This window comes from Dinoponera quadriceps, unplaced genomic scaffold (genome assembly GCF_001313825.1).
Source record: "Dinoponera quadriceps isolate SergipeBrazil2010 unplaced genomic scaffold, ASM131382v1 scaffold2094, whole genome shotgun sequence".
Taxonomy (NCBI): domain Eukaryota; kingdom Metazoa; phylum Arthropoda; class Insecta; order Hymenoptera; family Formicidae; genus Dinoponera; species Dinoponera quadriceps.
The window spans coordinates 315,996-334,975 of record NW_014557105.1 but is presented as its reverse complement, the minus strand read 5'-3'; the positions used below and the strand labels follow the sequence as shown (position 1 = coordinate 334,975).

The window sequence follows — 18,980 nt, the reverse complement described above, 5'->3', positions numbered from 1 at the left end:
TCAGCGATGATAGCAAGGAAGTTGTAAGGCGAAATGGGTCTGATAAGAATTCGATTAAACTTGCACTACATACACACTGAGATATTATCTAATTGCTCGTGCAATTAGAAAAGGATTAATCATTCAAGAGCTAAGATATTTGCAACTAAATTAGATATTTTTTATACGTGTTCTTCGAGATTGGCGTACTGTTTTTAATTCCTATTTGTAACGTCTTCTGAACTAACAATAAGATTGTGTCGAAAAACTACTACAATATTAAAGACTAATATGCAGACATTTACACATAAATTTCAGAATTATTGACCATTTATTTTGAAAATACAGTGGCGTCAAGTTTATAATTTGTAATAATACTTGAAATACATTAAATACTTATATATCTCTTTCTATTGTCTGTGTATCTCTGTTAGATCAACTGATGCATAAATATAGCACTAGTAAGAAAAATAAAAAAAGATAATATTTTTATATCAACAATATATATATATATATGCTTATCTCAATTTTGTTTCAAATTAACACTTACTATTTGGATAGCGAAATAACAGTACAGAAACGTAATTTTGCTTGATAAATACTAAATTTATGAGTGGCTTCCTTGACGCATCATTAAAAAAAATACGACACTTAATTTAATGCAGAATGCATCAGCGTTTCTTCAATTTATTTATTTTCAATTATTTTGTTTATTAGTTCCCGATTGTCGGAGAATCCATAAATCGAGATAAGGTCGCTCCGGTTTTCCTGATCCTATTTGAAAGAAGCAGAAAGAGAAGGGAAGAGAGAAGGAATTTAGAAAATCTCACGGCAGAGATAAGAGACCGGGGAGCGTCGTAGCCGTCTTTTTCGCGAGTGCAACTTACTCCACACGGCTATCACCATATTCGCTGAGAGGCCTCGAAAGACGCTAGGCCGGTCGATTATTTTTATGTAAGCCGGCGGTTTATTCCCGTCCGTTAGTCACGGAACGGCAACAGGCGACTGCAACAGGTGGCCCCGCCATGATGTTGCATAGTGGTGCGTGCCTCCGCACTCGTGCAAGACAAATTGCGCTTCAGCGGCACGACCTGCTCGCGCAACATCGCCACGAGGTGTACGGTGCCTCGTGTTTAGAAAGAGAAAGAGAGAGATTTCATTTAATAAAGTATCGATAGCGTCGCGCTTATCCGGCTTCTCGCGCACTCGAAACTCACGGGAGAAAAAAGTGTGCGCGTCGATTTATCATTGGCGATTGTAAACCGGCCGGTCGGGATGGATTCGGTTTCTCGCCGATGCGCCGCGCAATTCCAACTAATTTGTTCGCCGGATCAATCGCGCACAGGCGCGCGTGCGATGTTTTTTTCCTTTTCCGCGCGCGACGATTCACAAGGCGTGGCAACGGGCATCCGCGCGTTCCATTGCGTCACTACTCGAATCGGCTCCGCAATTTTATTCGGACTGCTGATCGGCCGATCGATGATTCCGAGCGCGCCAAGCGCTCCGATGATCGTGTGTTCCGTATCTCGGGTTTACGGTGCGACTCGCTGCGACGATTCTTTTCTCACCGACCTCGAGCACACCGGGCACGCGATGAAGTCTCAACGTTGACTAAGCCAGGCTCACTGGTGACTTTTAGAGCCGTCTGCATCGTGTCTGAATGTGATATAATATGATGCGCCAAGCTGTCCAAGTGGCAATTTAGCCGAGCGACCTACGAGAGAAAAAATTTATTATTTAATTTTTCGGGTCATTATTTCCTCTGAAATAAAAATTTAATTTTAACTCAATTAGAAATTTAATTCTACACGAGAAAAATGAACATAGTGACATATATATATATATGTAAATTGTCAAGCCGCAAAATAATTGGAATCGTGCGGTAGTGCACTGAAAGAAAATTGTATCACGTTCAAGTAAATATTTGCTAAGGAGTATTGGAGTAGTTTATTTTATTTGGATTGAGTAAATATTACTTGAATGTAGCACACTGAAAGAAAAAAAGTGCTACGTTCAAATAATTCTAGTAACTTTTCTTTAGTGTGGAAATGACTGTAAATTATCAGTGAGTTTTGACAAATGTTAAGGTTTTTATTGAAACTCTCTCGGTACATTCTGGCCGATATTTCTGTATTTTTAATTCAGACGTAAGATTATGATCTGAGGCACAAGACTCAGGTCGCAGTGAGCGCGTTATGTAACTGTGAGCGCTGGTAACGCGATAAAATATCGACGCTCATGCAGGGAAGAACACTTCAAAGGAAATTCTCGCGCGAGCATGGCTCCAACCTTTTCCCATTTCATTCATTAATTCTCACGCCGGCTCGCGAGCGTTCGTCGCGCTCCGAGGGCACTACAATCGCGGCTCGAGGCCCGATGCAGATGTGCAAAGTTTATTTTGATAGCGTTATCGGTATGGAAAGTTACGCGCGAAAAGTGCTTTAATCACCGTGTACTTTCGAGCGATTGAGGGTTATCGACGAATGACGATCAATTCCAAAGATCGGCCCTTTCTCCTGCGAGATGCGACTTCTCTCTCTCTCTCTCTTTCTGGAGATTTGGTATTAATCAGTCTTCTTCCTCCGGCTTAATTTCTCTCTAATTATAAGTTGCGGGAGACCGCGTGCAGGGAAGCGACGCACCGTGTAAATGTTACCGCGCCGTGCGTTATGCAACTATTTCAATCAGATGAAAGGATAAGATAGCGCTTGACTTTTCCACGGGAGAGCCGCGGTATAGTCGCGGTTTAGAATGCTACATCGAATGCATTCTAGCGTTCGGCCGTGCAACTATGCGGCGACCCGTTCCCAGCGGCTAACTGTTCACGCCATCATTCATAGCGCGATGACGAAGGGGGCAGGAACGTACGAAGGAGATGCCGTGCGTTCCTGTTGTTTTGTCTTCTCGCCGGAGAGAACGCTTGATCGGCGATTGACCCATTGCACCCGCGTTCATCTTCGCCGCGATGTCTTTTCACACGAAATTCACGTTTCCCTGTGTGACCGAACTCATTTGAACCGACGTATTAATTGCGGGGAATTAATTTCAATTCAAGTTGATGTTACAGTGAATTATATATTACGGTTTGATACGCATGAAAGCTTTGCGTGAAGAAGATATTTTTGTTTCAGAGGAAAGATTATTTGTAAGATATTTCCCCGAAATTTCACGTTGATTCGTCCTTGGAATTGCAATTCTGCTTGAGATTTTCATTCCAAGGGCAAATCGGCTTGATATTGCGAGAGGAAAGACCGTAATTGTCGGACGGTGTTGCATGGGTACAGGCGTTCCAAAATACCGCAAACCGGCTTCGAGAGACAGCGAAAGCTCGGTTGGAGAGGTGGACGACCTTCCAGTTACGTTATCTTCGGACGTAATAATGGTTGCGCTCGCATAAAGCCGTCGATAACGAGTGAGTCACAAGCTCTCGTTAAGAATTTCGCTTGGCTTCTGCGAGCTCAGCTGGCCGCGCTTTCGACGATAAAACGACGACACGAACGAGTTTACATTATACGCTCCGTTGGACGCGAATTTTACAGACAACGAGGCGACAAAGTGACGTACGCGCGCCGAGAACATGAGCGACGCGTGAAACTAACGCGCAATTCCCACCATCGGTGGAATGTTCAATGAAAATTATCATTACTATCAGGAAAGTCGAATACAGATTCTCGTCGATAAACCGAATTCAAATTCAGCGAGCGGAAATGTTTCGCGAATCACGAGCAACGTTAACATTATTTTCGCTTCATCAAGGAAGCTTTAATACAATTTTCAATTTACTAAACTTTATTAGCATTTTATTGGACTGTACGCAATATTCATATTACTTATCTCTCTCGCCCTTTAATGTTTTTGCGAATTACAGTGTTGAACAAATAATCATTGATTTTAGAAATACTTCTGTTAACTAATAATGTTTGGTGTATTAAATATGTGTAATATATCAATCTTTATTAATCTCTTTTCCGGACCGCAAGTAATATTAATATTAACATTATCCTTCTCTCTTCCTCGAGCGAATTATACAGTGTTGCACAAATAGTCATTGATACACTTTCAAATTTTCGGAGAAAACAATATTTTTTTTCAATTTTTCCGAGAAATGTTTTTAGTTTCTTTCCTTCTTTATGAAAAAAAAAGAAAAAAAATAAATGTGGCAAGTTTTAACTGAACACACGTGAGTTTTTCCAAACGAATTCTTGGGACCCTTGAGATATAAATGGAAGAAATTCGCGGGAAACTTGAGAAAAAAAAACGGGTTTCTTCCGAAACTGTAAAACTGCAATCATTGATTTTGAAAATGAATGTGTTTGCAGATACGGTGCTGGTACAGCAGGTAGACTTTCTGGAGACCATTCTCGAGGAGACGTCGGACGATCTGCAGAGCGACTCCGACCGCAGCGGGACGACGTATTGGTTGGGATCTGATTCGGAGACTGAGAGCGTGATTCATATCAGAGCGAAGCAGAGATCCGCCGGTAAGCATTTTATGACCGTTCGATGCACGCACCCGTTCGGCCGATGGATATTACGGAACGGGCGCCGCATCGAAGACGATCTTGTGAAACATTGTTCTTCGTCGCCCGGGGCGAAGATCGGGCGGGAGTAGACATTGTTCGCGTGGCCGGCCGTTCTACTTTCTCTTTCCTCTCGATGGCCTAATCTTCCGGCCCATTAAAGCGCTGCGAGATAAATCCGACTGTGTAATCGTCGCGCTCGCGCGATTATTACTCGTCACGATTATGTCGCGTTTGCGCCATAATCGACGTCGAACACGGAAATTCCGACGTCAGGAAGCGAAATCGCGATCACTCGCGGAATACACAAAGTCGAGAAAGGAAAAAGAAATCCAGATGGTATGCGATATAGCGTCGGGTGAAATTTCAAACAAAAGCGAGAGTCCGCGGAGTCGCGAAAAATTGCGAGATCCTGCGGATTAGTGTGACGAAAGGATACGCGTCAACGGGCGTCTCGTTTGCGCCCACGTGCTCTTTAAACGCCTCCGAGTACGTTACCGTCGTGACAGTCAACTGTATGTGGTTGCAGCGTTGCAGGCGCGCGTGTACTTTCTCTTTTTATATAACGGATGCCTCTCGATATGAGGGTCGCGGCAGAGGAGGAATGCTTGAGAAGAGGGCCCGCGAAAGGCAGATGAAGTCGACGATAAGGTCAAAAATAGACGGATAGATTCCGAACGGAGCGTCGTCTTAAATGCAACTCTAAAATAACGCACGGATCCCCGTTGATTGATCTCTCTCGCATCCCCGCTGCTTCCTCCGCGATCTAAGTCGCTCGTCTTATCGATGTAACGACAAACGCGATTGCATTTCGCGAATCGCGAATTTCCCGACGCGCGAACACGATCCCTCATCGATGTAATCTATTTTCCTCCGAGTATTTTTAACATTTTTCCATATTTTTAATATTTACACGAAGAAGAAGGTTTCTTTGGATGTGGTATATACGTATTTGACTTGGGTTTGTTTGATGTAAACAACATAATTTACTATCAAACATTATTCTGTTTGAATGAGAACGTTGTTGTTTCACTAGAATAAACCATATTATTTGATAGATAATACAGTATTATTTAGAGGAAATAATATTTGGTTTCCGATAAAAAAGTTTATTTCGTTATGTATCAAACATTTTGTTCCACTGTGAGAAACAAGTAGAACGATTCTTTAATATTTTTCTAACATAATATTATATTTCTTTTTCAAATATTTTATTGCTTGTGACAACTATTGTAATGTTCGGATGAAAATACGAAAAAATATATTATCTGACGTAAAGATACTTGTTGCTTGAAAAATCAAACAATTCTATTAATTGAATCAAACATTCGTTTGTTACTCCATTCCGAAAGACAAGTTTGTTTGAATCAAGAAAACTTTCTCAAACCTAAAGAAATCCTTTTCTCTCTTTCTCTCTCTCTCTCTGCATACATCTCAAACATCCTTTTCACTTCTCAATTATGGATTTATCGGGCAGAGTAAGAGAGAGAGAGAGAGAGAGAGAGAGAGAGAGAGAGAGAGAGAGAGAGAGATGAAATTTTTCGCGGTGAAGAATTTTAACGAGCGCCTTCTCGTGCACGTCCGCACGACCGTGCGCGAAACGTGACGGCTGAATCGGCGATAACCGATACACGGTCGATCACGCGCGTGATACGCGCGACAGTCACGAAGCAGACAAGCGACGGTGCCGGTAAACGCCGCTTCCGGTTGAATGAACCGTGGGGCTTCCTGACGTCGGAAGCCCAACGGGGCGAAAGTGACGACCGTGATTGGAGCGGCCGAGTGACTTCCGCGACTCGATTTTACGAAGTGGGTCGTTAAACAGCCGGGGGGAGGGGGGGGGCTCCCTCTCCGGAGCCATCCTGACGACGAGACTCGCGGAATTAAAAACAAGCAACGTCACTGCATGCTCTGGGTGCTCTGGATTCCGTAAAGTAGGTTTAGGCCACGCGCTCGTCTCGCTTTTACTCTCTCGACTTCTCGTCGCGCGCCTCTCGTCGTCGTCGTCATCCTCATCGCGTCTCGTTGACGTTCCCGAAAGACGAACGGTTAGACGGCAGCGGCAGCGAGTGCAACTCGGTGGTGCCCAAGAAGCGACGTCGTCGGGACCACCACGGCGCCGACCACCAGCACCACCAGGTGACCTATGACGAGTTCCCGGCGTCGCCGAGGTCGTCCAGGTCCACAGCTTCCTCCAGGTCGAGCTCGTTGCTGCAGTTCGAGTCGCTGGAGAGGACTTGCGCCACCCTGTCGCCGTCCAGCTACAGCTTCGACTCGCTGGAGTATTCCAACAGGTCGAACGCCTCGCATCCGGAGAACGACTCGCCTGACAGCTTGGAACAGGACTATGATAGGCTGCTGCCGAACGGCTTCGCCAGCAGTCTGTCGGGTCATTTTCCCAGGATCAGGCCTTATCGCAGCTTCGAGAGCCTTGACACGTGTCAGAAGGACGAGAGCTTCGGTCATGCCGCCATGTCCAATGGCTTTGCGCCTTTGTATCTGAAGAGGGGCGCCGATCTGTCGAATATCAGCAGGAACAATCAACGTCCAAGGTAGGCCCGTTTTTCTTGTACCACTTATTTTAAATTACTCTACAAAATTATTTCTCCTGTTTTTCTTCCTATTCTTTTTGTTTATTACTAAGTATTTATTAAGTATATTATTTTTCTCGCGAGAAAGGCAGGTAAAATACATATCGCAAGCATGAGAACGACTCACTTTCTCATTTCTCCTCACGTATTTAGAAATGCATATTTGAAAAAAAAAGCATAAAAAAAAATTTAATTTCTGTTAATTTTTTTTAAGGAGTTTTATTGTATCTGAACACATATGTCTAAGACTGAGTTTACATATAAAGTAAAGTTTAGATTCTATGTGTCATGTGTAACTTCTTCGGCTCCCCAAAATTCAAATTTTACTCTTCATTGACATTTACATACATTTACATACATTGATATACTACAAGATCAATGCTTTTGATCTCTTAGAGGAATAGTTTGATAAAAAATTCAATTTTTAACATACAAATTACTTGACTCGCTTTTTACTCACTTTTTCCAAAGGCTGACTCACTATTTTCTTACTTACTTCAAGAACGAAACTCACTTTTCTCACTATTCTTGGCGGCCGAGCAGCTCTCACGCCTGATAACGCGAAATAAATAGGCATTCGAATAACAGATGTTTATCTCCAAATTATATCCTTAACAAGGAGCGTAGAAGAGGTAACACCGTGCGTATTAATTCTTATTTGAAAATATGTCTCTTGTGTGGGCTTGTGCAAACGCCACCTACCTTGAGGACGCGATTTAACGTTACTCGCTTTCGCGTACACGCGCGCGATCATTTTTCCGAAACTTTACGCATCACCTGCGTTGCAATCCTCTAACGGAAACCACCACGGGCGGCCTTTGTTTATTATTCTTGGCACGCGCACACGCGTCATTTAACACCCGCCTATTTTTACGCGCCTCATTAGAATAGACACACGACTATTGTAATCACGAATTATTTCCCGAATTAGCAGTCTGCGGGGACTAACGGTAAGTGCATTCGTCGTACGCCGTGCGCGTCTCCGTTAGAAATGCCTCATCCGCTTTCCTTCACTCCGGTCGACCGGCGGTGTACCGTTTTCATTATTTCTGCCGATTCTCTCCTGCATTCTACAGCGAAGTACGATTCGAAATTCTCCCCGCGTCAAGCTGGACGCTTCCAAATAATCTACGCACTTCCCCAAAGGTTCATCTCGTCTCCGAGGTAAACTCGCGCGTAAACTCCACCCTTCCGATAATTATTTCCTTTTTGCACATATCCCGGAATAATCGCAAATATCTTCTCGCTTCCTTCGAGCCTCGATTCGGACGCGACAGGGTTGAACAATGTATCTTCGCGTCCGCCCGAAGAAGCCGGTGTGGCGAGCGTTTCAAGTTCTCTTGGCAAGGCGCGCCGACAGACTCCGCCGCGTGCGACGACGATCGTTTTACGGCCAAGTTAAATGCAATCGCGACCCTGAGGGGAGACCACCTTGACTTTTACCGTGCGATATTATAATCGTCAGAAGATTATCGAGAGAGCGACCGAGAGTTGCCGAATCTCGCGGTGGTTTAACCCTCGCGAGTGCCTTTGAGACGTAAAAAGGAAAAGAAAAGAAAAAAAATAAATAAAAGGGAGAAAAGTAGAAACGAAACAAGCACGTCCACGCGCGTCAATATTCTCACCGTACCTACGAAACAGAGACTTCTGGCACGAGGACGAGTACGACGAGGAAGACGACGAGGACGACTTCGAGGAGTACGACGACGAGAGCGGCGCGAACGAGTCCCGATTGACGACGAGCGGCTACGACGACCATCTGCTGCTGTTCGGTGAGTCCGGCAAGTACGCGACGTCCTTGGACTACCGGAACACGATCGACCTGCGGGAGATCGGCGTGGAGACGAAGAGGGACGCACTTTTGGAGCTGAAGTCCGGGCAGAAGACCGCCAGGTTAAATATAGCCGTCGCCGCTGGCGGCAACGGTGCCGCGGACCACCATCATCATCATCACCATCATCATCATCATCAGCATTCGCAGCAGCAGTTCCAACAGCAGCAGTACGACCAGCACGATCATCACCGTCACCATCACCACCACCACCACCACCACCGTCGCTGCCGCCGCCAACAACAGCAGCAGCAGCAGTACCAAGGGTGGAGCGACGAGGAGCGCTTTAATTTTAGATTCACGGACAAGTCGCAGAGCGCGCCCAGTCTGCTCGGCAGTATCGAGGAGTCAGCACGGCTGAACGGCTGCGAGGGTGCTCCTCGCACCTCGAGGACGACCTCCTACGTGTCGACGTCGAGCCTCTTCGAGAACTACACGCGGGTTGCGAGCGTGCCGGTGGATCTGAATCTCTGCGGCGTCGTCGCGTGCGTCGACGATAGTCGCGACGACGACGACGAGGAGATGAACGGCCACGAAATGGCGGAGGCCGCCGCGCCCGGCGATCGAGACGAGCGGAGGACCGCTTCCGAGGAGGAGGAAGGAACGAGCAGCTCGACGGAGAACGACGAGGCACCGGGAGGAACAACAACGGGCGGCAAGGTCACATTGACCAGTTCGGTGAGGACGCAGCCGGCGCAGCAGAGCGCGCTGATGGAGAGCGCGGAGCGCGAAGAGAAGAGGAGCGGCGAAGAGCGCGCCAAGGTCGGCGCGGATCACGGTGAGCCGCGCCAGCAGCCGAGGACGACGACCGTGAAGACGCAGGATCGCGCCAACTGCGTCCTGGACATGGCGATGATGACGGAGAACGAGATCGACGAGGCGATCAAGCAGTTCAAGCGCGAGGTGGAGGAGGCCGCGGCCTCCGGAGTCGCGAACGCCGCCATCTTGGCGATGGAGACGATCCAGCGAACGCCGTCCGGCCGTGTGAGGAGCCGCAGGGTGAAGAACAACGCCAGTTACGAGCTGGCCCAGCAGTTCGAGGTGGACGAGCGGAACTTCCGGCTTGCTCGCGGCAAGGACGACGAGGAGGAGGAGGTTCCGAAGCGAGCCGGCTCGCCCGGCCGGAGGCACGTGCTGAACAACGCCAGCTACGAGCTGGCCCAGCAGAGCGAGTACTTCGTGAAGGCGATGCAGAGCGGCAGAGCGGCGTTCCACCGGATGGACGCCTGCGACGAACTGGAGGAGGCCTCCTCCGCGTCCGGCCGCTCCTCGGCACCGAGGGTCGCCGACGTGATGCGCCAGATGGGCTCGGGCAGCAACATCAGCGAGGATTCGTACTACAGACCGGCGGACAACAACACCGCCTCCTCCCGCACGATCAGCAGCAGCGACCCGGCCGACTCGCTCTTCGGTCAGATAAAAAAAAACTCGGGTCCATTTTCGGTCTGTGGCGATGTTAGTGCGCGCTCGCGCCTGGTAGACGACGAGGTAGATTACCCCTGCTTGGAAACCAAACCCATAGGAGCGTCCTACTTGGAGGGAGTCGTTCTGCGAGAGAGGACCGAGACGGAGATACCGCCGCGGCTGGAGGAGGCTGCTGTCCTGGAACATCCCGTCGAGGAGCCCGCGGCAGAGGAGAGCGGCCCGATCGGTGAGTTCTCTCCGGAGGACGACGGTAGCGAGAATCGCCGGGAGGAGGACTCGGGGAACGCGCCGAGCGAGGAGCGTGCCCCGAGTCCTGGCGGCCGGGGCGCCGGCGAACGTCTGTGGAGGGTCGTGATCGAGAAACAAACGGCGAGGCAGGAGACGGCGGAGGAGCGCGAGAAGGAAGCGGGCGACGGGGCGGAGGTGGTGGAAAAGAAGGAAGAGGAGGAGGGGGGGCAGAGTGTCCACGGTGTTGGCTCGTCCCCACCCGACGGCCGGACGAGAGCCGACGAACGTAGTGGGAAGCCGACGGTGGCCGTGGCAGTTGATACGAATCATCGTGGTGATCGCGACAAACGTCACGAGGAGCGCGCGCTGAGCAGCAACGAGGACGACGCGGCCGTAACAATCGCGAAGCGGCCGTACGTCGTCGCTACCCCGAGGAAGAAGGAGCACGGCGGCAAGTACGAGGCCACCGTCGCCTCGTCCTCATTATCGTCCTTACCGTTGTCGACGACGTCGTCGTCGTCCGTCATGAAGAGCGAGGAGAGGAAGAAGAGCGGCCTGGGCGGCTTCCTGCAGAGGTTCTCCAGGCTGAGATTCAGCGGCAGGACGAAGGTTCCGCGTTCGGAAGCGCAGAAGAAAACAGCCGAGCCGAGGACGAGCGAGGAGCAGCAGCAGTCAGCTGCGACCACTAAGAAGAAGGAGCCGGACTACATCATCATACCGTTGCACCCGCCTGAGGAGGAGAGGAGACGCCAGGAGATCGCCACTCTCGAGGAAGCCGGCAGGAGGAACAATGTGGACATTCAGCGAAGCGCTTCCAGTGTCAGGTGAGTCGCGTGAGACCACCGAACGTTCGGCGTGCACGCCGAGCGGAGGCCTCCGAGAGCAACAAGTTGTTGGGACGCGTCGTGTAAATACAGAGGAGGGGTTCCTGATTACCCCTCGTAAAGCTGCTTGTCAAACTTGATAACGATGGTCTCGTTCATCGTTGTTACGCGACGTAACAACGGCGCGATTAATTTCTAAGTTACGTTTTTGAGAACGTCGATTCCCCGATCGATCTCTCTCTCTCTCTCTCCCTCCCTCCCTCTCTCCCCCTCTCTCTCTCTCTCTCTCTTTCTTTCTTTCTTTCTCTCACTGTTTACGTCGAGTCATGCCGCCAATATATCTTTGGTACCGACGACTGCCGATATGCCGGTGTTTACTATTTACCATCCTTGCGTCACTCTTTTTCCCAACATCGGACTAAAGCTAATGTAATAATACGTAAGTAGGATCATTGTCGCCATTATCGCCTCGTGCGTCTTAAGCCTGTTTCTCAGTTTAGACGTTGGGAGACTGAAACCTGACTGATCGGCACCGAAGCGAGCCAGATCGAAATTATCAAAACCAAGCCGAAATCGAATTTTAATTCCTAATCCGCAATTTTGAATTTCTGCAACACCTAATTTAACATTGGCTTTAAACCTACGCGAACCGAAGTATTATTAAAGAATCGCGGATTGGGAAGTTTGAAATCGACCGATCGGAACAAAAGCGAGTCAAAATCGAATTCTAATGTCTAATCTGCGATGTCTGATTTGATACTTTACATTTGCCTCAATCGATATAATGCAAATGGAGAATTGCAGATTGAAGTTCGACCGATCGGGGCAAAGCCACAGTCAAAGTGATCAAGAGTCAAAGTCAAAATCAAGCCGAGCCAAACTCGAACTCCAATCTCTAATCCGCGATCTTCAGTCCGCAACGGCCGGTGGGGCTTCGCCGTGTCGCACGAAGCGTTTCCTCCGCTCCTCTTCGTCGACGTCGCGACGTCTGCCGTTGCAAGCCAGCGAGCCCGCTTTCTTCGATTTTCCACGGCCTTTGACCGCCGCGTTAGGCCCGTCTAAATATCGACTCGCCGATCACGGCGCGATTCCGCCCGATTCCTCGGCGTGTCGCCTCCATTATCGTCCCACACCGTCGCACGCCAGCGCGCGATCGCCGCGTTCGGTTCGTTTTGTTTAAATCTACTTTCATTTCGTCCCACACCGAACACCGCCTGCGTTGTCGCAATCGCACCGTCGACGAAACACGCCGCGCATTCGTTTCCTCCCGTCTCGCGCGCGACTCGGACGAACGGGTACGAGCGGTCACCCGCCCGGTCCGTCTAATTCCGTTCTCTAATCGCGCGCACACCGTAATCAATCGATGTAATTTCACTCTCTCGCGTCCACGTACACGCGCGAGACCACCACGTACCACCCAACATACGCGCGTCCACGTCGCCAGGCAAGCCCGACGTGTCGGACCTCCCCCGGCTGATTCTCGTCATTTCTCTCCGGTCCGCGGAAACGTTCGCCCTCCCCCCTTTTCTCCCCCGCCCCTGCGCGTCATTCCCGCGACCTAATTGCGTTTTACAACTCGCCCGAACCGCCCTCCGATCCTCCCCCGCCTCTTTCTTCTCCCGATCGACTGAAACTTCGCTCTTCCGACGACGGTCCCCCCGACAGGTCGTCTCGTTGATTTCGACCCGCTTTTCCGATTCGCGCGCGGAAAAATGAAGCGTCCGTTCCGTCGATGGTCGCGGTGAATCCCGCCTTTCGAATATCACGCGGACGCGCATCGGGCGGAACGTCGGAGAGAATAATTACGATACGTGATCTCGTCGAGGATCGCTCGTAATTTCTCGCCGGCGTATTTTCATTGGCCTGCCGTGCCCGCCGCCAATCAACATCGCTCTTCTGGGAACGTCCTATCTGATGCCTCCCTCTTGCGCCTTTAACAAACATTTGCTTTATCGTATTACATTTCGCCGAAGCGGCGTCGTCTCCCGTTTCGATTCAGCTGCGCCGAAAACGCTCCCTCGGGGAGAAGAAAGAGCTGTTTCTGTTTCAGGCGAAAGAGTGGGAGACTATTTTCTTTTTGCAACACGTGCGGTGAATAAATTGCCAATTCCGCAAAAGCGCAAAACGCGTTGCTGATGATACGCACGTACACAGAGAAAAAAAGTTTCTTCGGATTTAGTATATATAGCGTTTGACTTGTGTTTGTTTAATATAAACAACATAATTTAAGATCAAATATCTCACTTTGAGTGAAAGTGATATTTCACTGGAGTTAATCATGTTGTTTGATGGAATAAAACAGTATCGTTTGGAGGAAATAATGTTTTGTTTCCAGTAAAAAAATTTGTTTGTTTAATTATGTATTAACTGTTGTTCCAGAAAACAAAGAAAACGTTCTAATATTTTTCCAACATTGTATTGCTTCTTTCAAATAATTTATTGCTCGTGACAACCATTGTAGTGTTCGGATGAGAGAACGAAAAAAAGATGTTGCTCGACGTAAAGATATTTATTGTCTGAGAAACCAAACAGTCCTGTGTATCGAATCAGACATTTCTCAGTCCTGTTCGAAGAAACAAATTTTGGTTTCAATTAAGATAATTTTATCGAATCTAAAGAAATCTTTTTCTCTGTGCACACGTGGAAGACATGGCGGAGAGAAATGACTTATTTATTTAGACGACACGATAATTCCTCGAGGCGCTTCGGAGACATCGCGCGATTTTACATTTTTTATTTTTTCAATTGAATCTTTCCGCTTCTTTTTGATTTTCTCGCTCTCTAATGCACGCTACTTCGTTGAAGGATTATCTCGTTTGTAACAGCGGGGGATTTTCGGCGGCTGCCTATCTCGGTTTGTTTGGCGAGACGTTAAACAGAACGGAGTCGATATCCCACGCCCGTTCGCGTTTAGGAGCGATGAATCATCCCGCAAGCTGCGGGATGTAATTTAGGAAGCCGCCATTCGAGCTTTCGCAAGTGGCTGGAGTCCGCGAGCTGCGCTCATTTCGGAAGGATGCGGTATAATTGGATTTAGTTATGCAATGGTATGCAAAATAGCGAGCGGGCTCCAGCTCCCGAAGGTGTAAAATTTGTCCGGCGGCTTTTAAGAAATGGAAATAACATGTCCATTTGGTACTCTCTTTCTCCCTCTCTCTCTCTCTAAATTTTTTTTGAATGAAATTCCACTCGAAAAGTAGGTAGACGGCCTATCCGCTCGAATTCGAGTCACTGGAACACTCACTTTAATTAACGGAAATATTCGTGTGGATTAAGAATTCACTCTACAGTTTGAATTAAACATTCACTCTCTTGCGATTCCGAGTGGCGATACAATGAGAGAAAAAGAAAAGAAAGATTCATCTCACACTAGAATTATCATTCACTTTCGACACTGGCCAATTTCTTTTTGCTTTTCTCACAAAAAAAAAAGGGGGTGCCAACAAAATGTGTGCGCATGAGGTAATTATCGTTAACACAAACATGGATTCCCCGACTATAATTGCTTCACCGTGCAATTACAATCAAGAGATACGAGAAGGCGCTCTTCTCTCTTCGGGGTCGATTTTCACCGTCGATCCGAGTGAATTTTCACACGTTTTGAGTGAGATTTCACTACGAGGAATTTAGAGAGCGCCTGCTCCCTTTGTCGTCTCTCCGCTCGACTTCGTGTGCCGTTCCACGAGGTTTCTGAAGTGACGGGAATTTAGTATCGAGATTGCTTTTTGGACCGACTGTGTCCCGGCGTCGTTCTCTCTCGGTGAGAAATTCACGCGAGTGTCTCTTGCGAGCTCCGAGCTAACCGACGTCGTCTTGGCGCGACGCGAGCTGGAGACTCGTTCGCTCGCTCGCTCGCTGGTGCGTGCATGCCATAGTTAAATATACACCTTGCACACCCATGTAGGTGTGCGGCTGCCAGGCAGTCGCCTTATTAATCGTATTCCATTCCGGTTCGAGAGTCCGGAAGTCGCGTTCTCTCTACGAGGCGGCTCGCCGTCCGCTTTACCGCGGAGATCCGCGGACCTTTTGCTCCCTTCGTCGTCGTGAAATCGCAGAAGGGTCCGCCACGGTCTCCTCACTCGAGTCGTTCTCGAGTCCGCCTTATCCGCGCTTTTTCACGGCCCGTTTCTGCCTTTCTATTTCGCCGCCTTGTAAAAACGGCAACAAACGCGCCCATTTAGCCGCCTCTAACGACGGCGCAATTAAGCTGGCGCGCGACTCCCGCGCTCATTCCGCGTACTACCAGTCGTCCGCCGACGAGTCGCTCGCCCGCGAGTTGAATTTCCGTCGGATATGTTTTTTTTTTCATCTGATATCCTTGGTGCACACTTCCCGAAATTTTCACGCTACTTAGACGCCCTCATGGATAATTGACGCCTATTTAAGTAGCCCGTATAGACGGTTAAATCTATTTTGACGACATTGCTTAACTTCTCTCTTGAACTCTCAATTCGGCGGATTTATTTTCAATTCTATCTTGAACAATCCGTTTCTGACGCTTAAACGGCGAAAACATAAATTTAAGACACTATCGAGGAATCTAAAGAAGAATAAATTGTATTCTTAGAATTGTCTGTTTGTATGTGAACTTCTATCTTGCTATCTCATAGTTCCTACGGTGTTGAAAATTGAAGGTTTAACATGAGGTCAAGATTTCGATTCATTATCGATATTAATTGAATGTGACATCGCAAGATCGGCGAGATATCATGGAGGGAACATGCGTTTTCAGGGTCTCGAAAAGCGTCGTTGTTTTTACGAGCGGTCGTATACTAATTTTAGAAAGCCGCCCGATGATTCCCCATCGTGGGTCGCGCTTATAAACATGATCTCACGCTATGCGGCGATAATAAAACCGCGCGCGCAGCGCGCGTCGGCTCACGTGCGTGAGCGAGTGAGTGAGCGCGTGCGCGCGCGCGAGGCTTCCGCATCGTAATTCCATTTGCACTCCGCAGTTCTCCTACAATTTTTAACTAAGCTCTCTCTCTCGCGCGCGCGCGCCATGAGACTCGATAATAATTATCCGAGTCGAAATTTTGGTCCTACGTTTGTAACAATGGTAATAATTTTTATTTACGGGAAAACAATTAAATTAAATTAAATTTAATTTAATTAATGTATGTGAATTATAGAAAGATTATAAATGACCGACATAATCATAATTATGAAAATAGAGAACAAATAATCATAATTATGAAAATAGAGAACACGTGACTAACAAAAAAATATGTAGAACAAATTAAACCTTTGATTCTATAATATGGGAATTCAGATAGCAAAATAGGTTTAAAATTTCAATTTTATTAATAATAATAATAAATTTTTATAATAATAATGATAGATAAAATTAGATTAAAAAAAAATCTTTTATTATATATCTTCATAAATTTGTTTACAGCATAATTTTCTCCTCTTTTGATGTCCCAGATAGTGTTTTAAATTTCCATTTTCCCCGTTTCAACGTTAAAACATGTTGTTTCGAGGGTTAAAATGAAATCTGTAGAATTGAAGATTGAAGGGAGAAGTTGACAAGTGCCGATATCGTCAAAGTAGGTTTTCATTAATCTACAGGCCACCGAAGTAGGGGCGCCAAGTAGGCGCGAACTATCCTCAAGAGCGTCAAAGTGCCGTCAAAATTTCAACACAAGTAGCCTCTCCGACTGTCGCGCTTCGGAGCGCGTGAAAAGCACGCCGCGGGATAAGTCGAGCCGCGCCGCGGGAACGAAGCTTCGATATAAGTAAGCTGGGTCGCGGGTCATGCAGACGCGGCTAATTACTCAAGCAGCTGAGCAAGTCTCAATTACCGTACACGTGTAGCGCGCCAGTTGGTTAGCTGACGAATCACCTCGCGATCGAATCGCTCCGCCGAGCGGATAATCCGCGCGAGTCTCTCTCTCTCTCTCTCTATTTTGTAATTGTACTCATATACCTAATTAATTGCTTTACCTTCAATTATTTTTTCTTTTCTTCTATAATTATTTTCCCTACTTTTGCGTTTGGGGGGAGTCCCACAGCGCTGATTAAATTATCTATATCTCAGCTTTTTCCCTTTCTTTTTATTTTTCTTCTCAAAGTTTTTACTGCCAAATTATTGCTATAACATGCTTAGAGAAATTGTCTTAGAATGATGATAACACTATCCCCTCCCCCCCTCACTCTCTCTCTCTCTCTCTCTCTTTCTCACAGTGTTGATTATTCGCAATCGCGTAACTCGCGGTCAGCGCGCGGGGTCATCGGCTGTAACAGATTACGGAACGTCTCTACTGCTCATTTGTGAAACTAACGAGGTTCTCGCGAGGTTCTCCTGGAATAGTGGCTCGCTCTGTGCGTATCCGGCTTCTTATCAATGCGTCTCTCCTCGCTCGGCTCGCGACGGCTAGAAAGTGTCTCATTAATGACTGTCCTCCTCCTCGTCGGTGTGGACTCTATCGATATCATTCGACCGCTACTCAATAAAGCGGCTACTGTCCGTCGCGAGATCTCCGNNCCCCCCCCCCCCCCCCGCGAGGAGGGGCGATCGAAAGCGGAAGGCGGGAGTTAGTCGGTGCGACTCGCCCGGCGTGAGATCCAATTTGCTTCGATTGCGATTGGCATCTCCGGAGTGGCGTCTGTGCCGACGCGCCGCATATCGGACATGTGCGGTCGCCCATTGATATTTCGGCGACGTGAGCGACGTGTTTACGCCATTAACCCGTCGAAGGTCCTGATCGTTTCGCCAACGTTTTCAGTCGAAGGTTCGTTCTATTTACTCCCCCCGCACTGACAAAGAACACGATGAAAATTCTCGGTTAAAATTTATATTCATCTCGGCGCGAATCACAATTTTTCTCCCGACAAGATGGTAGAGTTGAGGAGAAAATCCGACTGTAGGAACCGAAAAATTCTCTGCAGGGGGTTTTCACTCGGCCAATTGTTCGTCTCAGTAGTCTCAACCGAGTTTCGATGCAGCTGAATATTCAAACGAAGTTTCTCAATCACGAGAACGGAGATTCTTGTCCACTTCTTATCGCCGAGTTATCATCTGCTCCCTGTTTTCTCACAGAAACCTTCTTTTTCCAGTGTAGGGCAGTCGGATTAATATTAACATTATTTTTTATCCAAAGTGTAGACAAAACTCGACAATTTACTGCTGGAAAGAAAAATACAAATAATTCTGTTCAACGAAAGAGGAGCGTTCCATATACAAATGAAACACTGGTCATTGGGTTAACGGTGTTATCGCGGTTTCGTCGCGACAATCGGCACACGTGTGTCGGCTTCGTTGATAAGACTCCGAGATCAGTCGTTAATTATTTTTTTTTCACACTGATAACGTCGATAACATCGGACGGAGCGGACGCAAAGGTTAACATTTCCGGAACCCGGACGCGCGCGTAGGCGGATGAACGCGGACGTACGTTAGGAAAGGAGCGCATTCGGCTGGTAACTAGTAGTCGCGCTATCGGAAACCGATGAGGACGACGACGTCTCGCGGCAGCGTTAAAACGCCGCCGCCTCAACGCCAATTTCCAATTATCCCGTCACAATGGCGTCGATTGTCGTGGAACAAAAACCGTGCACTCTGTCTCTTTTTCTCCCTCCC

The 18,980-nt window shown here is 47.8% G+C and overlaps 1 protein-coding gene across 1 annotated transcript in view; it reads left to right on the top strand.

The window, feature by feature from the left end:
- LOC106748633 overlaps positions 1–18,980 on the top strand; it is a 57,156-nt gene that overhangs the window by 6,626 nt on the left and 31,550 nt on the right. The window contains exons 3-6 of the mRNA XM_014627343.1: positions 4,299–4,460; positions 6,541–7,051; positions 8,732–11,398; positions 18,319–18,323. Of these exons, the coding sequence (XP_014482829.1) occupies positions 4,299–4,460; positions 6,541–7,051; positions 8,732–11,398; positions 18,319–18,323 (3,345 nt within the window). The remainder of the gene's footprint in view (positions 1–4,298; positions 4,461–6,540; positions 7,052–8,731; positions 11,399–18,318; positions 18,324–18,980) is intronic.